Source organism: Boleophthalmus pectinirostris, unplaced genomic scaffold, assembly GCF_026225935.1.
Source record: "Boleophthalmus pectinirostris isolate CB_2022bp ecotype Guang Dong unplaced genomic scaffold, ASM2622593v1 HiC_scaffold_22, whole genome shotgun sequence".
In the NCBI taxonomy this organism is placed as follows: domain Eukaryota; kingdom Metazoa; phylum Chordata; class Actinopteri; order Gobiiformes; family Gobiidae; genus Boleophthalmus; species Boleophthalmus pectinirostris.
Genome location: NW_026571190.1, coordinates 15,870,087 through 15,898,076, shown reverse-complemented (window position 1 = coordinate 15,898,076; position 27,990 = coordinate 15,870,087). Strand labels below are relative to the sequence as shown.

General features: G+C 36.7%; 2 protein-coding genes across 4 annotated transcripts in view; one reads left to right on the top strand and one right to left on the bottom strand.

Moving 5' to 3' along the window:
- The window catches only part of slkb (STE20-like kinase b), a 30,856-nt gene extending 7,658 nt beyond the window's left edge, over positions 1–23,198 (bottom strand). Inside the window, exons 1-12 of the mRNA XM_020939817.2 lie at positions 22,453–23,198; positions 20,722–20,886; positions 14,602–14,650; positions 14,025–14,174; positions 10,595–10,667; positions 10,160–10,354; positions 9,673–9,754; positions 7,144–7,275; positions 5,844–6,575; positions 5,120–5,250; positions 4,623–4,746; positions 3,250–3,429 (exon numbers count right to left, since the gene is read on the bottom strand). Of these exons, the coding sequence (XP_020795476.1) occupies positions 3,250–3,429; positions 4,623–4,746; positions 5,120–5,250; positions 5,844–6,575; positions 7,144–7,275; positions 9,673–9,754; positions 10,160–10,354; positions 10,595–10,667; positions 14,025–14,174; positions 14,602–14,650; positions 20,722–20,886; positions 22,453–22,602 (2,163 nt within the window). The 5' untranslated portion in view covers positions 22,603–23,198. The remainder of the gene's footprint in view (positions 1–3,249; positions 3,430–4,622; positions 4,747–5,119; positions 5,251–5,843; positions 6,576–7,143; positions 7,276–9,672; positions 9,755–10,159; positions 10,355–10,594; positions 10,668–14,024; positions 14,175–14,601; positions 14,651–20,721; positions 20,887–22,452) is intronic.
- An 8-nt stretch (positions 23,199–23,206) lies between these two features.
- stn1 (STN1 subunit of CST complex) lies at positions 23,207–27,552 on the top strand. Of its 3 annotated transcripts, XM_055157901.1 has the most exons (10): positions 23,207–23,486; positions 23,733–23,859; positions 24,009–24,104; positions 24,184–24,255; positions 24,342–24,515; positions 25,057–25,168; positions 26,025–26,175; positions 26,636–26,758; positions 26,843–26,915; positions 27,141–27,552. In XM_055157901.1, exons 2-10 carry the CDS (start codon positions 23,742–23,744, stop codon positions 27,296–27,298), a joined length of 1,077 nt encoding a protein of 358 aa, XP_055013876.1. In that variant the 5' UTR covers positions 23,207–23,486; positions 23,733–23,741; the 3' UTR covers positions 27,299–27,552. The 3 variants fall into 3 exon arrangements, with proteins under 3 accessions (XP_055013876.1, XP_055013877.1, XP_020795538.2); XM_020939879.2 differs by lacking the exon at positions 23,207–23,486 and having other exon boundaries at positions 23,586–23,859; XM_055157902.1 differs by lacking the exons at positions 23,207–23,486; positions 24,009–24,104; positions 24,184–24,255 and having other exon boundaries at positions 23,582–23,859.
- The last annotated feature ends 438 nt before the right edge of the window (positions 27,553–27,990 follow it).

Here is a 27,990-nt window from a genome sequence, read left to right as displayed (position 1 = left end):
CCAAAATGTTCAAAGAGCCATATTGGCCCAAAAAAACAAAAAACATACCTGCCTGGAGCCGCAAAAAATTAAAAGCCTTATATAAGCCTAATATGAAGGCAACATAGGCTGTCAGTGTATTAGCTATATAAACCTACTATTAAAATGACTAAGTAGGTTACAAATACAAAATGAGCATTCATGATTACACAAACCCCTTTTGCGACCCTCTCATACTCGGTGCGCCGTCTGTAGACCGATGTTTACCTGTTGCTTTGACGACGATGATGGAAGTATTCAGAGCAGCAGTCGCATTTCTTCTGATCGTGCATAGGAGCATTCATAAAACAGCAGCATGTAGAACTTTCTACGCAACATCAGCCCAGAGCAGAAGCTCTGAGCTCGGGCAGCAGCGCAAAATACACGGGAGCAGTCAGCGCGCAGCTCCTCAAGACGGGGCTGGGGGTCCAGTGTTGGTCAGATTGTCCGGAGGTTTCGTCCTCCGTGTCCTGGTTCCAGATGGGGGCGAGCAAGACCAGCGTGCAAAGGACTGGGTCCGAGCGGTTCCGCGTCATCCTCTGTGCGCTGGTTCTGTGCGGGAAAAGCGAGAATGCGCTGTGGACTACAGGTCCGGGCGGGCAGCTCCGGTCCTCCATGCTCGACCGCGGCCTGGTTCCGAGGTGGTGCAAAGCATCCGGACAGAAGCATGTGTTTTTTTTTTTTTTTCGGGGAAAACGCTTCTCAGGTGGAGGCACCGGACACCACCCCCAGCTTCAGCTCATCTGTTTGTTCCGCTGAAACACTTTTCCTATGTTTGCGTTTGCACACAGCTGTTGGATCAGATCCATGACCAGAGATGAACGAGGGTTTTACCCCTAAAGAAACCATATTAAAACAACAACAAAAAAATCATTCCTTTTCCATTTTCACTCATTTTTGAAAAAGCTCCAGGGAGCCACTAGGGGAGTGCTAAAGAGCCGCATGTGGCTCCGGAGCCACGGGTTGCCGACCCCTGGTCTAGCCTATCACGCTATAACTCAGTGCCTTTTAGCTCACCCTGACCTCCCCAAATAATCAAAAAACTAAAATGAAATTCACAGAAAGTAGAAAAGTGTACCGGTTTCAAAAGCATCACCACTGTACACTCTGGGCTGTTACTTCCTGAACAGCAGTGTTGCACAGTGTGTATTAGGAAAACTGAAAGGACTAAATCATTACATGGGCCACTCCCTGCAGATCAAATTACATCATCCAATATTAAATGTAGCAATCCACAAGGACTAACAGCTAATCGGATTAATAATAGCTGGGGAAAAAAGCATGGATAGTGCTGTTATAATATTAAATGGCACAAGAAGAATATGTTGTACGTAATTTTGTGATTTTGAAGAAGAAGCTTGTTAATCTGCCATTGTGCGTTGAATTTTATGTCCCTCTCGCTTCATGGTAAGACAAGTTTCGGTAAAACCTCAGAGACAATAGAAACCATTGTTTGCACAGAAAAAAAGAAATAGACGTAAATAGAAACTGGCTGATTCAGTTTTAAATTAGAAGCTAGGAAAGGGAGGTTAAACTGAGAATCCACTGCAACCAGAATCTGTGTTACCTCCTCTGATGGAGCTGGGATAATGTCCTCTTTGATACGTTTCGTTAAGGCATTTTCTTACAAGTTTGGGAGCACTTCCAGTTTGTCCAAAGTCTGAGCAGCCGTGAGCCAAACAGATCCAAATAAAGGGAGATATATTAGCTGTGGATGGATTAGAGCGATACAGGAATAGTAATGATGTGGCTCGCAATAGTTTCAGCCTCTAGTAAACACTGAGCACAAAAACCCAAACAAGGGCTGGGCTGAGAGACGTGTATCTGTTCAGCAATCAAACAGAACATTATAAATAGCAGACTCACACCAGTGAGTCAGGCAGCAGGGAAGTCAATTGCAGTGTACAGTGTAGAACATAGCCTGGACTGGCATTCAACAATGGAACAATGTCAGAATATAGTGCCACAAATCACATGTACTGGGAGAGAAAACTGTGATTTCACCATTTTGACCATGAACTAAAAAGAAGGAATGGCGTTCATTTCTAATGAGTTACTAGCAGCTGGTAACTAATTGATTAAATAAAGCTGGCAGTCAAAATGAATGAACTATCTTAAAAGAGATTATACCTCTTGTAGTTTTTAAAGTAAAATTTTACTTGTGCCAGTACATATATATTGTATATGCAACTAGGGTCAAAATTAAGACTGATGTGTGTTGCCTGCATCTAATTATAAAGTGCTAATAAACTCAGCACAGTGAATAATTAGGATGCTAGGAAAGCATTATGAAAGTTAGGAATAAGTTTGGAGTGCTGCAAAGTGCAAACTGTATGAAATGAACTAGTTCTGTTTTTCATGTTTTTAAGGGAGAGTAAAAATCAGGAACAACCTGTTTTAATTGACATATAGTATGCATTCTGGTTGCATAATTCATATAGTATATTACATTACCAGTCAAAAGTTTGGACATGCTTTTTCAGTTTGTATCTTTTTTATTTTTGTTTCTTTTTTCAGTGATTATTTGCATTGCAGATCCTCACTGAAGGCACAAAACTATGAAAGCACACATATGGAATGTAGTGAGCAAAAATAAAACTCAAAAGAACTCCAAACTTGTTTCAAATTTTAGATTTTTAAAAATAGCCACCCTTTGCTTTGACCACTGCTTTGGACAACTGGCATTCCTTGACCCTGATGAGGCGCACAAGGCCAAGGGTTTGCAGATCTCTAGACAAAGCAAAGCGTTTCTACTTTGAGGAATATGAATAAAAAATATATGTTTTTGATGATGCTGATGTTTTTAACATCTTGCTTCATATTTTTGATGTCTTCTGTGTGTATCTAAAATGTAGAAAGTAGTAAACAAAAAAAACAGAAGTCTCCAAACTTTTGACTGGTTATGTAAGTTATGCTTAGTTTGATCATGATTATTCTACTGAGACATCAATACAAAGTAATCTGTTTATTTCTGTTTTAGTAAAGGTCAAACAATGATTTGGGAGATTTTTAGGCCAGATGTCCTCTAACCTTGCAGTTACTAAGGTTGCCAAAAGTATTGAAAATCAGACACTAATCAATACTAAAACTAATAATGAAACTAGATACTCATTTGTGTACTGAAAAAAAATTAACAGGACACAATTTGAGCTTTCCTGGACAGTTTAAGTACGATTTTGAACTTTATCATAATGAATATAAGACCTCAGGCCAAGATAAAGAAAACCTAACCTCCTTCTTGCGATTCTTGAGCATGTTCTGGTACTTGGATAGCTCCTTGTCCTGCTCGGCTTTGATGCGTTTGGCTTCGTCCCTCAGTCGTGTGGTGTGTTCCTGCTCCAGTCTCTCAATGGTCTGCTTCTGCTGCCTCTCCAGATTCTCCACCTCCTGGTCGTACTGACGCTTCTTACCCTGCAAAAAACAGCAACTCAATCAACAGAAGATAATTTAAACAACTACTTTATTGCTGAGTAATTGATATTGTGCAACTGAGGTCATCAACATTCTCGGGGTGTGATGGCACTGCTCTGTCTGAGGTTCTGTTCCTTCTGTTCTCTCAAATTAGACTAATCATTCAAAAATCAGACTAATTTGATCATTGTTTTAACACAATCTGACTGTACAGATAAGCAAGTCCCTTTCAAAAAATATTACAGTCACAAGCTGTTAGCATTAGCTATAGACATACATGCAGAACCCCCCAGCGTGATGTAAAGCAAAGTATCAATAACATAGTAATAGCATGGTAATGAGATATACACATTTGCAGCCCTCTTTCCATAATATTATAAAGAAAATATAAAACAATTTTTTTTATAACTTACTGTATTAATATAGGGTTATGGTTACAATTAGAGTTAAAGTTGATCTTTATTATGAAGTAAAGTGCTACCACCTACTTAATGGGCTGGTAAAGCCAAATAGTTTTCTTAAAAATTTTGCTTTTTGTCTCTTAAGATTTCAGTGATTTTCACATGGATTTCAGCTGAGACAAGAGCGGTAATCATAATTTGAAAAATAGTCCCTCCTTTGTCTCCTTTATCAATTTGAAAGAATGACTTTGTTTGACTTGGAATCAGATTAATGAGGGTTTTGCTTGGGGTTTTGAATTAGCACCAGTTTTATTTTCAACACCTTTTTTTTTTTTTTTTTTTTTTACAATTTTCACACCAGTGCGGAACAAACTAACACTTTCAAATGAATGTTTTTCATCTGGATGCTGTTTGAGAGTGAATTTGCTTTTGCATCTTGTAGCTGCATAACTAAGATAACAGCTTGTTGAGTCAATGGGATTTAGATTTGTTTGGTAATCTCTATAACCCAGAACACAGTGTAACTATATAAATATATATGTATTTACTTGCAAATACCTCTTTTATTTTCTTACAGCTATTCTTGTATGTTATGTACATGACATATTTGTTAGCAGAGTGCTACACAATTTGCATCCATTTGAAAAGACATTAATGTTGATCCATATGGCTAATCTGTTAAAACTATGTCCAAACTATTCTTTTAAAAGTTTGTAGTAGTAGTAGTAGTAGTAGTAGTAGTAGTAGTAGTAGTAGTAGTAGTAGTAGTAGTACATGTAGCGTTTTACTCACTGTAGTTTCTTGCTCAAAACGTCTGTAGATCTGCTCCTTTTGTTGCTGGAGTTTGTTGCTGAGCTGCTGCTGGGCTCTTTGCTCCTCCTTCTGCAGCAGACGCAGCTCCCTCAGCTCCTGACGCCTGAAAAACAAACAAATATTCTGTAAGGAAAAGCAGGAAATCTGATGTTGGTTTTACGTGAGTTTATGTGAGTTGTAACCTTGTAAAGAGCCCATATTTTAAATTTGAGGTGTTTCTGGGTCTTATGTAGCAAGTACTGAACCCATAAAGACTTGGTATAACTGTTGTCACATTAAATTTGTGGATCCAAAAATTGTAGGTTCAGCATTTGTGGATTTTCTGCTTTATTCTTAAGTACTTGCACTCCATCTGAAATCATGCTATCAAATTGCATGAGCACAATTAGCCATTCAAAAAACTAAGATTCTGAAATAAGCCTATAGTATAGTCCAAAGATTCATAGTGTAGTAAAATAACTAAAAAACTGAAGTACCTCAGGAACCTCATCTCCTCATTCTTCGTGTCGTTGTCCGTGACAATCTTTGAGGTGGTGACGCTGACTTCAACTCCATCCACCATGAACTTACGCGTTTTCTTCAGTGTCTTCCTTTGACGTCTTGTCTCCTAGAAAAAAACAAACAAAAACAAAACAAATTTACATTACTCATATTATATGCTGTACAAAATTATAGCAGGGCAGCGTAAAAAAACATTACTAAATAGCAAAAGAAAATACATAATAAAAATAGACAAATTTTTCCAAACGCTTAAAAAGTAATAATTATAATTGTTTGGGAGATGAGTTTTGAGCTCAGGCAGCTAGTTGTGTGTTGCATTGTACTGCTGTTTTAATATTAGTTTGTAAAATGGTTTGTTTAAGTTATGAGTGTTTCCAATTAATATAGCAAAATAGGGTAGTCTCCTGTAGTGTTATTGTTTCCCAGTTCCTGCTATAGTCCAATTTAAGAGTAAATCTGTATATACATTTTCTTCTTGCATTTAGTAACATCAAGTAACAAAATTCTTCAAAGATGCTGCTTAAAGATGAAACAAAGGCAATATGTGGCATTTAGATCATGTGTTTTCACATGTATCCTAACTAAATCAAATTACTCAGAAATCTCATGTAAATCAATATCAGTAATCAATAAAATGCTTCAAATAAAGGTCACACGTTGCACCATACCATTCAGCAGTAATATACAAGGAAAAGTTACCTGTATAGACACTGATGTCGGGTCTTTAGTTTTGGACAGAAAGCTTGAAATAGACAGGTTAAGGTCCACACTGCTGTTATCCACTGTAGACTCCTTCTCATTTTTAGCTCCCTCCTTCTCTGCCGCCTTCTCTCCATTCTCTTCGTTTGAAGCGACTTGTTCTGGCAGCGTGACGGTAACTTTCAGATGTTTGTACCGCTCCTCATCCTCCTCTTCTTCTGCCTCTGCTGGAGATACTGGCTCTTGTGCAGCTTCCATCTTGTCTTCCTGTGGTGTTTGGATTGCCTCTGAACTGTCCGTTGTGGTCTCTAGAACCTCTGCAGTGTCGACCTCCTTCTCATCGTCGACACTTAACTCCAGTTGTTCCATTTCTTTTACAGGGGCATTGGGTTCTGTCTTTGCAATGTCCTCCTCTGTATCTGTAGGTGTTACTTCTTCTTGTACCTCCACCTCTTCAACTGGAGTGTCTGTAATTTCTTCCTTCTGCTCCTCCACCACAGGGGAAGCAGGCTCATCCACATGGTTGGCCACAGGCAGGGCATCAGGCGTAGGCAGGGGGGTAAGAGGGGTAATGGGGCTAAGAGGGGTAATGGGGCTAAGAGGGGTGATGGGGGTGACGGGGGTAAGAGGCTCCATGTTCTCCGGGACAGACTCCAAACTGGTGGGAGATAGAGGGATTTTCTCATCCTCTGAACTGGCAACGCTGACGTCTGATGGAGCACGTTTGTGACCCTGCAGAAAAGGGAGAGAGGGCAAAATAAAAATGTTAGGTGGTTCATTATTTTAGCTTTATCATTATATAATAACATATAATAACAAACTTAACTCATCATTTGGGGTGTTCATGATTTATTGATATAAATGTCAGTTTAAATTGATAAAATTATTAACTATGAATTGTTATGCTTTGTAGAAAAACGTACTCTGTCATCTGAGAACTTCAAACAGACAAAGCTATAAAATACACAATTATAAGGGTTTAATAATTAGCTTCACTTGATTTATTTAATACATTATAGTATATTGATTTGCCACTTTGTTATCAAACATAATAGCAAATAAATGTAACATGTGTAGAGCTCAGAAATGACTAAAACCTAATTAGAAAAAAGAAAGATAAGACTGAATGTGAATGTCCTACAACATTTACAGCAAAGCAATTTAATATAACCATCTGAATTAGATTGTAAAAGGTGAGAGCAGACCAACTGAGCAGAAAGTCAATTGGCCTGTTTAGATGCTTAGAACCGTGTAACCTTTTGAAAAACCGGGTATAGAGTAAATATCACAGGTCACTCACGAGCTGTGGCTCTGGCTCCTCCTCCTCTTCCTCCTCTTTGTGCTCTTCGATCTCCTCGGTGACCTCGGCCTTGGCTTCAGCAATCAGCTCCCGAAGCGGCCGATTATCCACCAGGCTTGACACAAATGAATGCTATAAAATACAAAATATCAGCAACGATTAGGCTTCATTGTCAGTGTTTTAATTTTTATTTCAGTTACACCACTTAGGTATTTCTTCTTGCTTGATGTAACATTTGTGTGCAATTTATCTAGATAATGTATGTAGTTTTAAAAGTAGTATTGATACAGCAATTACATTTTCCATTCCTTTTTAATTAAAACTTCTGAAATATTAACAAACTAATGTAATACAAGGACAAGACATTATTTGCCACCTTCATTCATTTGTTAATTGCAACCATTTCCAAGACTACTAAGATTTCAGTTTTAACTTGATTGTTGTAATTTTGCAGGCCTCCTAAACACATTCAAAAAGCATCTGTATTAGACTTATCAATTAAAAGGAAATACATTTGATACAATTTTGCTTTGCTTTCCTCTCATATTCTACCATAAGAATTATCTTAATCGGCACAATCAATGCACAGTTCATTTTCTGTGAGTCTATGGAAAACTACAATGCGACCACCTATACTTTCTATACAACATACCTTCTTTTTTTTTGACAGCTGCTGTACATAAAGAATCGCTGGCCTCAGAATATACATCTTCTTAGACATCAAAACCTTCACTGGTGGCAGTCCACAATTTTGCATTTTCAAACCCATTTTCTTCTTTCTTTCCCTTAAAAGCCTATGTGTAAGTCTGCTGAAGAGCTCTGATGTACACCTCTACCTGCACTGCTAGCAGAGTGACACAGATTGACAGTGCCCTGTGAGCGTGATGGAAAAAGGACATCCAGCTCTGACGTCAGTGTAGGACACAGGGATGAGAGCCAGGCCGGAGTACACCTGTCGCACTGCGCAGATGTACTCAGGTAAGCTCTACACCATCTGATGACAGGTGGGCGCAAATCGTCAAAGGAATTATGGTTGATTTAAATAGGCTTATAAAGAACATCAGGGTTTACAGTGTATTTATTCCCAAACTTATGGTAGTGTCTTGACTATAAATAATGATAACAGATTTAATTTGTAATCTCAAATAACTAAAGTAAACCATTATTCATTCAGTCTTGTGGCCAGAGTTGCCCTGGGGTTGAATTAGAAGCTGCCTTCTGTACCAACAGTCGATTTGATCACCACACCACCTAGCTCTCACAGTAAAGATACCATCAGTACTAAAACAAGATATTCATTTAAATTGGCATTGATACTTAAAAACAGTTAGACCATTCCTGAATATGTGTAGAATTCTCTGAAAAACTTTCTATGATTTTGACATCAAGATGTGGCCATACCGGCTTGTAAGCTGGCTGGGCCTGGGTAGTACTTGGATGGGAGACCGCTAGGAATTCCAGGTGCCACAGTGGGGCGCCAGTGGCAAAAAACTGTCGTTGTGTCCTTAGGCAAGACACTTCACCCACATTGCCTAGTATGAAAGTGGTGTGAGCGTGAGTGATGGTGGTGGTGGTCGGAGGGGCCGATGGCGCAGATTGGCAGCCTTGCTTCTGTCAGTCTGCCCCAGGGCAGCTGTGGCTACAGTAGTAGCGTACCACCACTGAGTGTGGAGTGACTGAGTAATGAACTGTAAAGCGCTTTGGGTATCTTGAAAGGCGCTATATAAATGCTATCAATCAATCAATCAATCAAGATCAATATCTAGTAGAGGTGTAGTGATATCCAAGTCTCACGATACAATATCGTCACGGTATGAACCTCACAGTATGATATTTATTACGATATGGCTCACGATTAGGGATGTAACAATATCCAAATCTCCCGGTACAATATTTTCACGATATACATCTCACGGTATGATATTTATTGTGATATTTTGTGGAGCGTAACAAAACTATTAATATGATACTTTTTCCCATTAAAATGCCAAGTCAATGACAAGACTTAATCCAAAGAAATAAGTCTTAAAAGTGCTTAGAACTGTTGTTTCTGAAATGGTGCAAAGGATCATGGTCTATGTAGTTCCCTCTGTCTTTTTTTTATCAATTGCTGCACCATAACTCTTAATTTAAGCAAAGAGACTTGTAATTCGATATATTGTGAGAGTCCACGATATTATTGTGAGAACTTTGATGATATGATATCACAATATTTCAGTTATTGTTACATCCCTAATATCTAGTGACGTCTTTTCCCTTGCATCAAAAAATACATTTAAAAACATAGTATTGTTACAACACTGGCTGACCCACACACATAAGGTGGGTGAAGTGTCTTGTCCATGAACACGACTACAGAACACAGTGATCAGAGGTTGGATCAAAGTTCATATCTTAAAACATTAAGTTACACCACAACACCACTCCAAAACAACTGCTCTGAACATTACTTTCATAATCAACAGCTCATCACATGAAAGTTGTATTTTATCTAATCGCAGAAAATGACAAACAGAAGACTTCTCAAACCTGTAGAAGCTGTGCAGCGGTCCACCTGTTGTCTACATTCTTGTCAAGACATCGTCGAAGAAAATCACTGAACTCTGGGGACCTATTTACGGGATAAGAACAGATAGAATTAAATGTTGTACGTAGTCGTTACATAGCATACATTTCAAAATACCAAATTGCCTGCCACTATCATCTATGACAACTCAAAATTGAGCTGTGCAAATGAATGAATTATTTTTAAGATTCACTTATGTCCAATCAGCAGTGATCCATGGCCCTTACAGGTCTTACAGGCAGTAAAATCATGTTTGGAGGAGAGTTTAAAATTTGGAGACAGAAATATTAAAATGAATTTTGTTGGGATTAAAATTCTCTATTGTTGCAAATTAATTGCATTACTTTTAATAAGACAAAATTAAATCAAACTACAGATCATGTTCAGAACACTTGGAATGTTTTATTTTTACTTTATACAATATTAGACCATGTTTGTAGTTTGACTCACCATCTGGAGGGCTGCATGAGGGTGGGAGGGTCTGCTTTGGCGATCTTCAGCAGAACTCTCATGGGATTCATCTCGTGGTTTGGGGGCTCGACCTGGGCCAGTTCAATCAGGGTCACACCCAAAGACCAGATATCGGCCTTATAGTCGTATGGACGGTCCTTAGATGTCTCACACATAACCACCTCTGGAGCCATCCTGAAAAGAAATACAAAAATACAGTATAAAAAGGGGTTCTACTCAATTTCTTCATGTAGTAAAGAACAATTTTTCTTGAAATTTGTGAAAAGCATTAATAAATTCATTGTGGTGAATAAATATAATGCTAGGGAAGGGTTTGGAAAGTGAAGAATTTTTGAGCCAGTAAAAACTGGTTCAAAAATTCTTCACATTAAAATAAAAACAGCTACTTCTATAAGCTTTGACATTGTATCTCACCAGTAGGGCGTTCCTATGAAGGAATCTCTTCTCTGTAGTGTTTTGGTGTTTTTGGCAGACACTCCGAAGTCAGCTGGAAAAGATGTGATACAAATAGGGAAAAGGAAATCATTTATTTTACTAACATGCATTCAAATCAATGTAGTCCAAAGTAGAGCCCGACCGATATATCGGTTGGCCGATATTATCGGCCGGTATGGACACCTGGAGGCATATCGGCTATCGGCCGATATGCTTGCTGATAGGGGCCGATATTTCACGTGGGCATGTGATACGTCGTTAAAAATCTTAGACTCTCTACATTCTGTTCATTTAATCCAATTTACAGACAGATAAATGTCCTAATATGTGACTCCGCATCAGTATTTATCTGTGGAGTCATATGTCTGTGTGTGTGTCCGTACTGTCCCTGAACACACCACAGTCGCGTCACTCACGTGTGTTTGTTTACACCCTCAGCGGTGCGCAACACTGAGATTATATTCTTTTTACGGACAATCGGTTTGAGTCTGGATTAAAAGGACATTTATTAGTGCAGACTTGTGATGTGAGGAGGAGCCTGTATGAGCGGTGAGTGTTGGAAATACATTGACTTTGAAGCTAGCTTTGGTCATTTGTTATGGGTTAGCTGCTGTAGCTCCTGCACATAAACAGGCTGTTTTCTATTGGTCTATTAAAGTGACTATATTGGCCGTATATTTGTTACTGGACCAGCACTGATATGTAAATGAGCTGTGAACAGACGTGTGAATTATGACATTTGCGAATATAATTAATTACCGCGGCGCACACGTATTTACAGCTAAAGGCTAATAGCGCTAGTTTCTTTACAAGGTATGGGTCGGTCGTGAACGAAATGACTCTTAGATCCGGCTCTTCGAAGCGAACGACGGGAGCCCGATCCTTATTAGGAGCCGTGTTTTCTGTTTCTCTCACTGTTTTTCTCTTCACGCCGCGTGCAGACTCGTAGTTTGACAGCGGCAGCGGCTGAAAACGAAACTTTGAGAAATTTGCGTGTACATAGGATAAAAAAAAACAAAAAAAACAAAAACCGAGCATATTTGGCTGTAGTTTAGCATAAAATAAATAAGTCCCGGTTTAGTCCTTTTTCAGTCCTGGTTCAGTCCTGATTCAGTCCTGATTCAGTCCTGCTTTAGACGTGCTACAATCTGAAGAGCCGCTTGGGAGCCAAAAGAACCAGCAGCTTTTAGTGAGCCGAGTCAAAAGAGCCGGTTCTCTAAAAAGAACTGGAATACCCGTCACTAGTGTCTAGAATGTGATGCAAAAATGCCATTAAGCCAACCTACTGTCTGTAAATATGATGTAAAGAGGCAGAATAACAATAAATGTTGCCTAAATAAACCCAATTTAAAATCCACCAAAGCCAAACCTAAGTTTTTTAAACAATTCAACATTTACAGTGAATTTTTACATCACTAAATATATCGGCGATTATATCGGCTATCGGCAGCTCCAACTCCCATTATATCGGTTTTATATCGGCCACAGAAAAATCCATATCGGTCGGGCTCTAGTCCAAAGCTGCACCCTTTATTAAAATAATCATGTCAAAACATGATACCACCAAAGACATATTAGTTGATATAATCAGCACAAACTTCTGATTCCAATTAGGTTATCAGATAGTATTAATAATAATACATCGTGCAAATTAGGCCCTGAAACACAAGATAATTGTAAAAATAAATGAATAAAATAAAATTTGCATTTGCTAGAAAAGGTCTGTTTGTACTGGTGATTTTCCATTTGAAGAACTTGCCGATTTTGTATCTAATCATTTTAAATGCCTGTACTTTTTTTTTTTTAATCCTCCACGCCATCAAAGAACTACAGGCCTTTAAAATGTGATGTCATGTGAAATCCAGTGATTCTGAAGACACAGCTCACATAATCACATTGTGAGTTATGTCACTGGACTAAAGACTCAGTGTGTGGTTTCTATGGGCGGCAGTGTCCAGGCAGGAGTGACTCATACACCACTGTACTGAGACAGTCTATTACATTTGCTATGTGCTCTGCTCAGATTTAAGTAATGTCTGAGGCTAATTTCAGTATATCAGACTTATGTGGATTCTGGCATTCACTCACCAAATGTATTAAGCATGCATCACGGGATGAATCATGTGGAAGGGTAAGCCATGTGTACTAGCTTTAAGGAAACATTTAAAAATATAGTTTCAAGAGCTTCAACCATGTTATGTGTTGTTTTCAATCATCAATCGATGGCTCAAAGTAGATTTCTGAGTGATTCTTTCATGTTTAAGTGATAAGGTTTTCCTTAAAGCCACGGTCTGTGACTTTGAGCTATACAGATCAAAATAAAAAGTTTAAAATAGAATACTATTTATTTATTTATTTTTCATTTTGGTTGTTTATAAATGCACTAAAAATGTTTTTCCATACTCTGAGTGGCCCTCCTCCTGCTTGTTTCCATGGATATATTTGGCTATAAAGTTCCACAGTATGGCATTAAATCTTCATGGAGAATGTTCCATGAGAATGACGTATGGTTTTAACTTTCTATTTCCACGGAATCATGCAGGTGGCATGCCAGCTCCAGATAGTTACTTACTGTACCTTTAATTTGAGTTGATCTAGCTCTGAAAATGATTTGTTGGTCACACACTTTTCTTTACAAAAACTGTAATACAACTAAGGTTCAACAGCATTGTGTAATCAGTAGTTTATAGATTATAACTAAATACCAGAAAAATAATAATATGTCTTCTTTAAGTCTTAAGGCTTAGCTGTAGGTTAATATACATAGTTTAAGCTCAGTGCAAGAATAATCATGTTTTTTGCAAGTGCAGGGTTTATGTGACTTTTGGGGCTGCACTGGTTTAAAAAAGACTATAAACAGTTTGAATGTGAGGCAGTATTTCCAGGAGTTATATCACAGACCACAAGAGGAAAGTAGAACTGAGCAGTGTATAAAAGAATAAAAACACATCTTGAAAGAAGTCATTTCAGCACAAAACATAGTATGCCGTGTAATGGGAGTATAACAGATTTATCAATGGCTGCAGAAAAAACAAACAGTTCAAAGTAGTTTTCAAAACAGGTGAATGTGAGGTAAAGTATTATTCTATAATTGGTCAGCAGGTGCACAGAACATCTGTAAGTCCACGACACTACATTTGGGAAAAGGCTTTTTAGTTGCAGCATTTGCATACACAGAGATGGATAAATACAGCACTGGATGTTGGTTCAGGATTGTCAATCAATGAATGCATTACTGTTAAACTATTAGTTAAAGATTAAAAAAAAAAAAATCTGATATGGTGACTAAACTAACTAAAGCTTTATATAATTTTTAATGTTGAACCGCTTGCATACTGTACTTCCAATAACCTGATTAAACATTTGAGTTATAAAACCGTAACTTTATTAACATATTTGTGTTACTTACCCAGTTTGACTTGGCCGTCCATGGTGAAGAGGATGTTCCCAGCTTTCAGGTCTCTGTGAATGATCTTGTTTTCGTGGAGGTAAACCAGAGCCTGGAGCGTCTGCTTACAAACCACTCGGATCTGGGGCTCAGTCAGGGGTCTCTCCAGCTCTGCAGAAAATCAAAGTTACACAGTTACAACCAAATAAATACAATTACAGTGACATCAGGATTGTAGCATCAGTTGAGTTAAAAAAGGTATATGGTAACTGAAAGCTTGTGGACAGAGAATTTAAAAATGAAATGTAATATATTTTTTACATTTATATTTAATAATGCCAGTGTTTTTTGGGGTTTTTTTTGTTATAAAAAGGTATGCGTTTTAGAGTCTTTATAGTTCACATAACAACGCACGATTTTGATTATTTTACTTGTTAACAACAAAGACGGCGGATTTTCGCAGTAACTATTTATGACGTTTGATCCTGATCTCTACAATGTGGTTTGTTTGACTTGTGGGTTTTTGCTGTATTGAATAGTAAAGACTGCTTTTCAAACAGATTTTGGTTACCTAATCTAAAGAAAAATGATGACTCACCTAGCATGACAGCATCAACAGCCCCTCCTGCACAGAACTCGATGAGGATCTGTCAAAGAAGAGGGAAAATGGACACAAAGATTACAAATTCAAGTAGATTTAGCTAAAGAAAGGGCACTTTAAGCATTATGTAAATCCACAGCATTATTATTTAGAGGTCAGTTAGACAGCACCTCTCTGGACTCTGCTCTATTGTGTGGGTCTGGAAGGTTCTCCTTTACAGCATTCATTTATCCATCGTGCCTCTACATCCTTTGTGCTCAATCAGCTGACAAAACTCCCAAATCATCACAATGAATCTCACACTAGACTAAGATACCAGGGGAAAAAAATAGTTTGAGGAGTGGTGGAGCGAGTTAATGGAGTTAGTTTCTTACTATGAATAAAAACCTGCTAACCCTGAAGACTAAACCTCTTCAAACATTATGTGAAATGCAATAGTTGAATTAGTTTAGAAGGCTTCAGTCTTCTTTCAAATGTTAGCTACTGAAAGTAATTAAGATTAGAGATCAACCACAATGTTGTTTTTTTTTTCCACAAACAATGCAAGTGTTTAGAATACAGAGCAACTGATGGCCAATAAGCTCAGCCAATATTCTTAGCCTGTTATATGGGACATTATAGGGACAATTTAATAATAATTTTTTTAAAAAATAATAATAAATTTCCCCAAATGTTGTTATTTCAATTTTCAAACTCACCCATAGCCTTTTTTTTTTTTTAGTTATCTCCTCATATGAAAGTGTTAAAATAAAGATTTGTGTATACTTTGTAGGTAGCAGATCAGCCACAAAATATCTGATGCACTAAAAAATACTGGCCAATATATCGGCCCATCCCTAACTAAGATGTGAACTTTGAATGTAATCCTACTATTAAAACGAAAATCTTTTTTACAATGCTTTTCAGAAAACGGAGCCCCACACAAAGAGCTTACATATCACCTTGTAAGTTCCAGATTAAGCAGTTACACAGTTTGATTTGTGTTGAATATGTGTCAGATGAACTAAATGTGAGTGAATGACCTGGGACCTGGGCCTATTTGTGAATGAGCTCGTAGGGGCATTTAGGAGCTGCAGTTTGGCTTTGACATAAGAGGATTGTCCCAGTGGAGGCTGCAGTGTGGACGTGTTTCACCACTCGGCCAGAGCCTCATGCCGTTAATAGGATTAGTTTCTATGGACACAGCACCTTGGCTTTGGCTGTGGTGTAGTAGCAGATAAGGTGAAGCATCTGGAGAAGACTTTATTTAGCCTGGCAATAGAAACAGTATGGAGGATAGCGAAAATATCAAATTGCAATTTTCAGTGATGTAATTACATTTATGGTTTATTTTTCCAAGACTGGTATATGAAGTGCACAAACTAACTTCTATTTTTGACTTAACACCTTATTTTTAATGCATGTATTTTATCATAGTTTATATTTTATTCATATTCATTCATGTTTTACGTTGCACCATATTACCAAAGCAAGTTCCAGGATTGTGAATTGGTTCACTGACAGTGGCAATAAAACCTTTTGTGATTCTTCAAAACTGATAAAACAATCACATGCATTTCATTTCCAGAATTAAGGGGTTAGTAGATTTTCTATTTAAAGTGAAAATCCAAATAGAAAATCTGGAGGCAGAAAAACCATACTTCATTCTCCATGAAGATAAGTTTTATGCTGTACTGTGGAAGATTATAGCCAAAGAAACAACATTTCCATGGAAAACAGCAGGAGGGGACCCTCTTCCAAGCCAAATAAGTAAAGTTTGTGGAAATACATGCCCGCTCACAGTGAGGACACATGTTTTTATATGTTTTACAATGCAAACAAAGTTGTATACTATGGTTTTAGTAACACACAGGGCTATTTTGTTGTTTGCAAAAGACATTACATCTCTTTAATAACAGCAGCCTTTGCTTATTAACAGTGATTAATGGAAATTTTAATTGTTCAGGGTTTTCCATTAATAGTTGAGACATTGTGGCGCTCCATAATCTCATTTTTGTCCCCATAGCCTTAAAAACAAGATGAACACAAAATGGTGAACGCAACTGATATTTAAAATGCTTGTACAATTGTCATAAATTCATCATTATCTATACTGTATTAAATAAAATGATTCAAATATATCCATATTTTAGGCAGACCTGTGGGAAACGCTGTTGTTATTCAATTGTGATTAATGTTGAAGCCCTAAATAGAAAAGTGTACTAATAGAGTAAGCCCTTTAGAGACTTGGTAAACGTTAATCACAGGGAGGGGGAAGTACAAGTGTAACTTCTACATTCATGAAGCCATTGAGAAATGCACTGTGGTTGATACAGTTGCTCAAACTGTTTCTGATATACTGTTGGTCAATGGTGAAACTGAAAATCTTTGTATTCACAAGAGTTCTCTGCTTAAGGAGAGCTGTTCAATTCTGTCCCACTTCACACAATCAAGAGTGTCCCAGGAGGGCAAGATAATAATAAAAAAGAGAAACTTACAGTGTCATTTTCCACTCTAAGGGTATAATAAGGTGATATTTAAGTGTATAAAAATCATTCACTTTGTATCTTATTTGAATCTAGAAGAGGGCAAAATTGACAAAAATGAAAATCTCTCTCTTTAAAATAAGGAAAAAAAAACAACTATAATCAGAGGATATACTGGCAGTTTTTTTGTTTTATATGCAATAAAGCCAATGTTCACATTTTGAATATATTTAAAACAGCATGTTATCAATATCAATATCACCACCTCTAATTGAACTTCAAATGTTTTAGCACATTTATTGTAAAAAAAAAAAAAAAAAAAAAAAAAGATTTATATTATTCTTTTAATCAATATCTCCCTGTTCTTACTCATTCCCTAAACAATTGTGCCTATTGCTCTGCTCTAGTGTTGGTGAATATGTAGGCGCACTGTTGTTTTAGTGCAGTACAATGGGCCTCTCTCAGGTCTATGGCAGCACCAGAGGAACTTGAGGACGGGCTGTGGCTTCCTCCTCTCTGTTTATCTGACACACAAACAGTTCAGAACAAGTGCACAGCCTCAACTCACTTCATTCATGTGGTTGAGCTGGAGGGAGGGATGGCATGCTATTTGGCCTGCTGCTGTGGCCAATAACCTATACTCACAGATACAGATATTTAGCTTTTAAAATCCATAGCAAGTCTGGCATACTTATCTTGAGTTGAAGTACAGATCATATATTAACTTTTCACTTTTATAACAATAATAACAAAATGTTTTCATCTGGAATATATGATGTCAAGTGTTTGTATAAAAATACAGCAATATAAAACTCTTCTGCTTCCATTTTTGTCATGAGTCTGTTCTATTCTGTTGAAAAAAACAAATCTGATACACTTAGAACCCCTGGGACTGACACATGGGCACATAGAGAATGGGGCACAGAATATCGATATCGCTCAATACCGACACTAGAACTGACATGCCATTCATCCCAACAAGATGATGTTAAAAATCATCCTAAAAACAAATCAACAAGTATCAATAATCCTGATAGAAATTACATAAACAGGACTAAACTGAACCTTTAAACTTTTCCTGAATAGTTTTAGAATGGTCCTCTACAATATTAGAATCATAAAACCACATTGTAAACTATACTTATCAAGATTTTTACGTATGTGCCAATAGGTTTAGCATTTTCAGTTCTGACAACATAACATGCCTGTCCCTTGGTTGAGATTGGAGTTTTCATAAGTGAATGGTAAAATGAACCAAAAGAGCACAATAATACATTATTGTTCATACAGTTTTCCCATTGCCAATGATACTTGATATTTTACATCCTTTATAAAACAATTACTATCATTTTGTCAACAATAGATTGCCACCCTCTATTCTATGCTGTGAAGGGGGATGTTGAAAAACCTGTAATACAACACAGCATTTTGGGTTGTGGTGCCAATGCAAGATGAAGAATCTGTATATTACTGTAATTTATGAACATTATTTGAAGCCAGGCCTTTCATCTTGAATAGGAAATGGCCTGAATAACTTCTCTCTTACACAAACAGGTGCCACAGAGGCCGAGATTAAAATCTACAGACAAACTCCACTGGGCTCTGGCTATTGTCTGCGGCACAATGGAGAGGAAAGAGACAGAGCAGGGGAAAAAATGCACTGGATTTTAACACCCAGGTAATTACTGCAGTATCTCCCACTTTATATTACCAGTGAAAGTGATTTATACATTTATGACAGCAAGTAGTCTTTGGGCATGGAATGTTAAAGGTGCACTATGTAACTTTTGAGGGTTTGTCACCTTCTTGTTTCCATAGACATGTTATTGCTTTGCTTGGATTCTTCCACAGTATACGGCATTAAACTTGTCTTGTCCATCTTGCATGTTGTGGATATAGGCCAGAAATACCATGAAAAAAATGCATTTTATCGTCTCCATGGAAACAAGGAGAGAAATGTGAGATCTAATTTGAAAAGTCTTAATATTGATGGGACAAATCTACTTGTTGTTATTATTGTGGTTTTCATGAACTATCTAGTATTTGTAGAATACTAGTAAGTCTTCATATTGATTCTACCTTCTGTGTGGCAAATCAATTGTTAATTAATAAATCCTCATTTCAAGGGCTCTGCAACAATTATTTTACTAATCACTTTATCTACCAACAAAAAGCTCAGCACACAGCAAGTTTGAAAGTCTGTGCAATAGTCTACTCTAAATGTCATATGATTATGTGATTACTTTGTTGACAAGTAATAAAAAAAAAAAAAAAGATGATTATATTAATCATCTGATCAACTTTTTTTTTTTTTTTTTTTAACTTTTCGGTTATGATGGTGACACAATGCACACTTTAATAAACACTGTCAAAAAGTTTGAAGAAAAACTAAAACTCAAGAAAAAATACCAAATGGATTTAAACACTTTTTAAGGAGCCTATGATCAATACAAGAGTTCATGCTTCTGTTTAGGTGTTTGATTATCAGCATAAATGTGAAAGTGACTGACGAAAAAACTGATGGGTGTTTCACTGCACAAATAATCTCACGTTAGCTCCTTCTTGTTAGACTAAGTTAAAATAAAGATAAAGTTTAACAGAGATTCTGACAGAACAAAAGCTCTGGATCACAGCCCCAAGTAATGTTGATGACTTCAGCTGCAAAGTATCAATAAACTATCACTTTATGCCATCCTATTCATGTTCATGTTCCTGTTCATGATAGAATTAAATATTGTTTCTCTGGAAAGGGGTGAGTGTTTCGTCGACTTTACCTTTTTATATGCACAAAAATAGGTTCTAAATGTTGTGTAAATTGTGGTATTTTTTACTAAATAGGTCTGTTGCAAGGGGTTAAGGTTGCAGGGTGGTCAGTGCAGGTAGATTTTCTATGACTTTACATAGTCTTACAATGGGCAGAGAGACTGCTGTCAATTTAAACACTGAAAGCTCAAAACAACTTGAAAACTTAATTTTTAGTGCAGCACTACTACCACTACTAGTTACAAGCCACATTTCGGGTGTTAGAAGATTTTTTAGAGCCCATTATATTTGATGTGTACGCTAATCACAAATGCTAATGAGTCATTAGCATTTAATGAATATCTCTCTGCAGCAAGGCCAAATTTATGTTTTAAAATGCAGCTTTACTTTTGCACGATGTCATTTGTTATTGTATAACTGCACCACAGTAGACAGTAAAAATGAAGACTGGTTGAATATTTGAGCAATTTATGCAGATTTTTTTTAGGGTTTGAGTACATTAGGAATAAGAGAGGTGGTGTATAGTTCATGCGTGTAGCTGATTGATTGATTGACAGGGTAATAAACAGGCATCACAATTTATATTTTGTTATGCTTAAACTTATGAGAAACTGCAGGACTGAGGAAAAACATTTAAATTGTGTACATGCAAACAAATGAAAACTGACGTAGTACCATCTCTGAAACAAGCAAACTATTGTTTAACAAAGAAATAGAAAATACCTCGTGTGAAATAATACTACCTTGGGACTTCACCAATTATCTATATCTCATAGCAAGTCTTTCCAAATAATACCTCTTTGTGTTTATGACTGCTTTCTTCTTGAACCAGTCAGTCTTATCACATACAAAGGAAGCTCTGTTTCACTTCTATCTGCTCAGGACTCACCCAGAGTTTGTTCTCATAGTAGAAAGCATCCAGCAGTTTGACAATGTTGTCGTGATCACAGGAGGCCAGGATGTCGATTTCCACCATGTAGTCCTCCAGCTCCTCCTCGCTTTTGGTGTCAATGACTTTGGCTGCAGCCAGAATGCCGGTCTGTTTATTTTGAGCCTGGAATATAATAATTACCAATATTACAAATGTATATAGCCAAATGTCCAAAGCCAAAAAGACATTTATTTCAACAACTAAAGATATAAAAAAATTGTTTTGCAATTGTTTTAATTTTAATGGATTCAATCATTCAACCTATCATTGTCAGTATGGAGCAGAGTTCAGACTTTGGAGGAAGAACAATGTTTAAAAAGGAATGGCAATGATTAATAATAAATAAAAAAGAAATTAACATCGAAAGCCATTTTATTTGACAAAACAAAACCATAATTGCTCAACCCTTGCTGCAAGCAATACAATATAGGGAATTCCTTTTTTTAGACATTTGGTTTAAACATAATGTATTGTCCAACTTATGGGGGCCTCCATATTTTTTATCTATTAATGTGAAACTCAATAAGCATAATCACAACAAAGCCCAAACTACAATCTTTACAAACAACATAACTATTTTGTTCTTAGGTAATCGCTTTGCAATTCACTCCATCAAATCCAAAATAATGAATGCGATTATTGTAAGTGATTTGTTATGGTCAGCAGACATATTCAACATAATATTCAACATAAAATGGAAAATTCAGCTGTTTGTTTTGACTTTTTGTGGACAGGATGTGCTCAATGAAGTGATATAGGATGCAGCCACTTCCTGGTGACCTAACCCTGCTTTACAACTGGTATTAGGAAACACATAAACTCTAGTCTAGGATTAACAGTAATGTGTAATTGTTTATTCACATATTTCATTTCATGAAAATTCTTAAATAAAATGAGCTACTACTTCTGCAACCTGCAAAAACATGCACTGTATGTATTATTAACACTGCCTCTGTTTTGCCTGAGAATTGCAGGTTTAATGCCAGTAAAGAGGAAACTTGTGACTGAATTAATTGGGCAAGAAGATTAGGCTTAATTCAAGTACAATGGAAAGCAACAATGGGATATAGAGGAGACCAAAATAGAACTTGGCAGCTAAACAAAAGATTCTCCCAGTCTCAGGCAAGTTGTTCATTTCTAGATAATAATAACTGTTAATACATTATTGATAAAAGCTGTACTCTCATACTCTTGTCTCAATTTGGGTTTAGCCTCTTGTTATAAGACCTTTTACAGACTTTACCATTTAAAAAATATAACTTTTTTTGTTAATTGCTATGACAACAGTCCTAATATTTCGTCAGTCTGAAACTCATAAACCCTTTTGGGCTCTGAAAGAAAAAAGTTATGTAATGACACTGTAATTGTTTGTAAAACGTCAAGATATGTTTTGCAGTCTAACTATTTGACAGAAAGTAAGATTTTAAATTCAAAACCAACTGGAAAGAGAAACGCTAACAAAAATGACAATTTCATAAATATTAGCTGTCAGCAGTGTGTCACGTGGGTTCAACTCTGGTGTGGGGTTGGAGGAAAAGGGTGGGTGGGTAATCAATATAAAACAATGAATAGAAAGCTGAAAAGTGCCTGTGTGGTGAGATAAGAATGAGTTAATGAAATGGATTTGTGAGTAATCAGATTAGACGGAGAAACTGCATTATTGAGTAAGTTTTTGGAGGTCGATCATACCTTGAAGACTTTCCCAAAAGCTCCATCTCCCAATTCTCCGATGATCTCCCACGTCTCCTCTGGGTTCTCATCCCTGCGCACGTTTTCATACTGTTTCTTCTTTTTATCAGCCCCTAATTTAAATATTTTACGGAAATTAAAGAATGACATCCTGAATAATGAGTCATCCAACCACTGAGGTAACAAAAAAAGTCAGTTTTAACACATAAAACTATAAAATTGGATGAAAACTAGCCAGTCACTAAAATGGTTTGCTCCCCCCTGCTGTGCGACTAAACAAAATAAAAACTAGCTTAGCCTTAGACACGTTTCGGACCACTTCGTAAAACGCACAATCCGTAAAAAAAAATCTCATTGTTAACCCCTAAAAATCTGAGGTTAACCTAGACATGCCAAAAAAACTAAAGGAAATCTCTCATTGCGACTTTTATTTTAATGCAAAGTAGCGCTTAAAGCTCGCTGTTGTCCCAACTCCTGGCGACCTACTACTGGCCCGACTACCCTGCGGGGCTTTTCCTAAACAAAAAGAAAATAAGAAAACGTCCTTAAAAACAGGTCAATTCCACGAAAGAGTATATCCCGTGTTGGTGAATAAAAAGGCGACGATATTCCTTGATCAGAAGGTTTTAAAGCCTATAACGGGACCAAAACAGTCCTCTGGTCCCTGGCATGGTAAGGGTTCAGTAATGTAGCGGATTTAGTGTCAAAGCGCGTCCACGAGTGCGCGTCCCCAGTTTCTTTCTTCGTGTCCCTCGTGTTTGACAGTTGGCGGGGTAAATTTGGTCTTTTGCTGCCCTCGTCCGTACTGGAGACCGAATATTAACATGAATACACTCTCGTTTCGCACAATAATTAACTATATCATGTGTTGTCCAAAGGTAAACGCTAAAGACCGCAATGTGTTACTTTTTGGCGATGAAATTCAGAGAAATTTCGCTGCAATCTGGTTTCTTTGTGTCTGAAACACTACAACTCCCAAGATCCAATGCGGCACCAGACACGCTGGACTCATTGAGCGTAAACTACAATTTCAGGTTTTGATGAGTGATTTGTATTTTATTATTTCTTTTTGACACAATTTAAATAAATCTTTGTTAGAATTATGATTTTATATCATCAAATCAAGATTACAGTTTTCAGGAAATATAATGTCACGTGATTTCCTCGGAGGCGTCACTTTTTTCATGATTGGGGCTTGCTGGAGCTAGCCTTTGGTGTTTGTTACTTTTTTTGTAAACTAAAAGAAAGTCTTTTGAATATTTGTGCACAATGACATGTAGTTTGTTACAATGGAACCAAAAGAAGAAATGCCGTCCATGTTATGGGGACTGGATCCGATATTTTCTGCATATGCAAGACTGTACATCAGAGATATCCTACAGATGACAGAATCCACACAAGTGCCAGGTTGGCCATCAGAAACTATTAAATTACCCATTATTATGAGTCGATTGGTCGTTACTTTCTTTTAAAGCCTTTACTCTGTTTTGTGTATTGTGTGTATTTTTGCTATGTGTGTTTGTTATCATCGCTGGTTTACTTTAATTACTTGTCAGGTATTTACTTCTACAACTCACATCCAATCTACAAAGTTGATGTACTAGGAATAGTGGTTTACAAAAGGGAAAGAGATGACTTCTTCTGCTATGGAGGTAAGTAACTATGGATAAAAATTAGTTTCAGATCCCTAAACACATAAACACATAAACACATACTTTCCTTTTTATTTAGTGGATGACAGTACTGGAGTTATCAACTGCCTTTGTTGGAAAAATGACTTAATAAAAGAAGCATTTGTCCCTGGTACTTGAATAGACAATATAAGCAACAATATTATTATGCATGCATACATTTCTTGTTTTTATGATATTTCTTTATTGTCTTAAAAGGAGATACAAAGAAAATTGGTGGAGCACAAGGTGGGTTTGATCCAGTGGCAGAGATGAGGAAGTTACAACGTGCCCAGCAGAATCGATGTCATGTGGAGATTGGAGAGCTGCTTAGAGTGAGGGGACCTGTGAAAACAACAAGGCAACAAAGAGAAATCAGTGCCTCAGTTTTCTGTAAGTCATTGCTTTGAAATAGCTGAATATTGACTTGCAAAAGCAAACCAATAAGAGTAGGATTTTTAACCAAGATGTAGAAACCACCATGTTTCATCATTTGAGACCATGCTTAGACTTAAATTGCTTTCAAGTCTTTTAGTATAAATACTTGCTCAAGTGACCCTACATTACAAAATTGTGTACATCAGAGGGAGGGTGAGTACTGAGCTGCTGTGACTTTGTACTGTATTATCCATCACAGCACATTCATAACAGTCAGAACATTCACACAGTACCCATGTGTTCACCCTTTTTTTTTGCAATCTGTATGAATGACTTACTATAGTTGCATTTCATGACCACTTTCTGTTTGATGGCAATTGTTACATGTATACATTATTTATTACAACTCTTGTTCTTGCCTTTTCCATTAACCAGGATCTTGGAGTCATCTTAAATGTCTTCTCTTTGAAAACTGTTGCTCATACTTTTCTTATATGAGAGTATATGTCATCCTCCCATCTGTGTTTTACTCTTGTGCATCTGTGTGTGTTCCCAGATAAAGTGGATGACCCGCTGATGGCGGTACAGATATCTTGGATGATGGAGGTTCCTGAGCTCTACAGGCAGTGCTATGACAAACCACTCCAGCTACAATCAAACAACACAAGGTATCCATTTCTCAACAGTCTGTCAAGGTGCGTCACGGCACTGTGTCACTTTTATTCAAGATAACAGAGCTGACAACTGATGAGGCCACAGACAATGTTCTGTACAGAAGCTCTGGCAAGACTAAACACATTTACAAATTTGCTGTGTCAGTCAACCTTTTTAAAATGTATGACTTAATTTATAACATAATATTACCTTTATAAACTATACAGAACATTACCTTTTAAAAGTGTTGTCAAAGAGTAGAGGAATGAAATATATAGATAAATGGATAATGATAATTGTAATGTAATTGTAATTTTATTGTAATCAAAGATATGCAAATTTAGAATATAGTTGTCTTTCTAAGACAATAATAACAAACATTTCTAATAGGCAAAAACAGCTGATTAAAAAAATCGATAACTTAATTAAATCCTTCAGAAAAGGGCACACTTTTAATTTTACAGTACTGTGAAATACTTGAACCTAAACCAAGACATTTACAGGAAAGTGTTTGAACATTTCTGATGGACTGGTAAAATATTGTTGCCTGGCAGTGTCATTCCTGCAGTTCCGTTATATTTCATAATAACTCTTATTGCTTAAATGTTGTCTATTTATTATCATTGGAATAATCCAAAAATATTAATTTATTTCATTATCAGTTTTACCATTTTAATACCCAATAAAGGCACATATTGTTCCTGGGTAACCCCATAGTCTACTCCAGGCTGACTGTTTTACTGTGTTGACTCCTGACAATAAACATCCAAATGATAGCAAAAAAGTCCTGAACATTTTGGCACAATCATTAAACCTCAAAATATGAACTGCAGAAACTTCAAATGTATATTGATCTTCTGTATCTTTTAGCAATGCATCAGTCAGTTCTACAAGTAAGGCTGTCAACATTATCCGGGACTTCCTAAACCAGAAATCTGTGGCAAAGTTCAGGCCTTATGATGTTCAAGAACTTTTGCAGCCTCTCATCTTAAATCAGCTCAAAGCTACACCAGGAGATCAGGTAAAAAGTACAGAAATGTTGCACAGCATTGGTTGTTTCCATTATGTATTTTCTTGATGTCAGTACATTTATATTGTAAATTGAAAAGGTATCATCACTGCTAATTCTTTGATTGAAATAGCTTATAAAGGTTCACTATGTATATGTTTGTGTGTTAAACTTGTTTGAACTCCAGGTATGTTTGTGATGAAGAAACAATATTATAATATAGATCAGAAAATAGTGCAATTTAATTTAATGTGCCACAATCTCAAATTATCTTACTTAAAATAATAGACCGACAATTGTTAAAAATTGAGATATTATTAAGTCACAAGTTTACCAACTGTAAAACCAAGTGATTACATGAATAAAGAAAGCATGTGTCGATTTTCTAGATATATCTTTCTAAAATATTGCCCCTCTGGTAGTTATTTTATCATTTGTTTTATTAGGTAACTTGTCTCCTGTTGCGTTGCAGGAACCTGTGGCTGGTCCATCTGGTTGCCAACAGCTACGGCAACTTCTGAAGGAGGCGCTGCAAACTCTACAAGATGAAGGCTTTATATATCGCAAGGTTAAATCCCAGGATGAAGTCTACTCTGTGAGGATAGCTTCAATACTTTAAAGTCTAAGAACAGTGTTTCACAGTGTTCTCTGTAGATTTAATGTGCTGTTCTATCTTCAGGTGACTGGACAGGACAAAGAACTTGTCATTGCAGTGAAAGATGTCATCCGTGAGGACTCAAAGCGAGAAAAATGCAAGTTTAACTAATCGAATTCTGAACTTTTCATTTGATTGACACTTGTATGCTTCTTTGCTGACTTTCTTAATTATACTGTCAAAGAACTAATTAGGAAAACAATTACTCCTACTTAAGCCATTATGTTAATTCTTTCGTTCTATTATTTTCACAATGGCAGTCAGAATGGGGGTGTAGTTTCTTTAAGTGCAAACCTGATAGACTTTTTTTCTTGTACTGTAGATGCAGAGAAGGGATGTCACGTTCTTCACATCCTGTCAGCAGTGAGGCAGCGCTATAGCCTCAATTTGAGTAAAGCGGCGCTGGAGCTGGTCCTCAAATCACTGGAGTGTAACAGTGACATTATCAGCTGCAGTGACACTCATTACACAATTCTTTAAAGCCACCACTCTCTCAATATGTTGTGCATATGTATCAGCCATATATAAGCCCACCAAGTGAGTATTTGTAAATATGAAGATGTTTGTAATTGTAATGCTTTTATGTGGATTAATTATACAACTGAGGTTAAAACAGTTTTACATACTACCTCAGTTGGCTATGTAATTTGAATTTAGCTGGTATTGCAAAAGTCAGTGGTTTGAATACCCCACTATTAAATTATTATGTGCAACTATTAAACTATACAACCACTTTCCATATCCAAAGACTAAATTATTATTATCCATGGATTTCAGAATGTTGAAAATTTAGGACCATTGCCATAGCAATTACCAGTTTTGTTTTGAATGGTGAAATGTCCCTACAGAAAGTAGGGAAACCCATGAATAGGGAGCTTGTCTCCATGGAGATATTATTGTTTGCCTGGAATGTTCTTGTATTTTGTCAATTAAAGGTGTTATAGTTGAAAAAAAAAACATAAAAAATCATGTTGCCCCTCCACAGATCTGACCTGATTTGTCTTTATAGAGTTATTCAAGTTGAATGAAATACTGTGGAATATCCAATCAAAGCAATAATATCTCCATGACGACAAGCTGGTGACGTACTCCCCACTAGAAAAAGGATATCAGGTACCTTAAACATAACACATTGATATCTAAGCCTAATCATCCTACAATAAAGCAATGAA

Bases quoted from the DNA above. Each gene is read 5' to 3' on its own strand.
- stn1 (XM_055157901.1), top strand. From the start codon at position 23,742: ATGGAACCAAAAGAAGAAATGCCGTCCATGTTATGGGGACTGGATCCG. The intron at 23,860-24,008 runs GTTGGCCATCAG...ATTACTTGTCAG, and splicing joins AGAATCCACACAAGTGCCAG to GTATTTACTTCTACAACTCA. The intron at 24,256-24,341 runs GTACTTGAATAG...TTGTCTTAAAAG, and splicing joins AAAAGAAGCATTTGTCCCTG to GAGATACAAAGAAAATTGGT.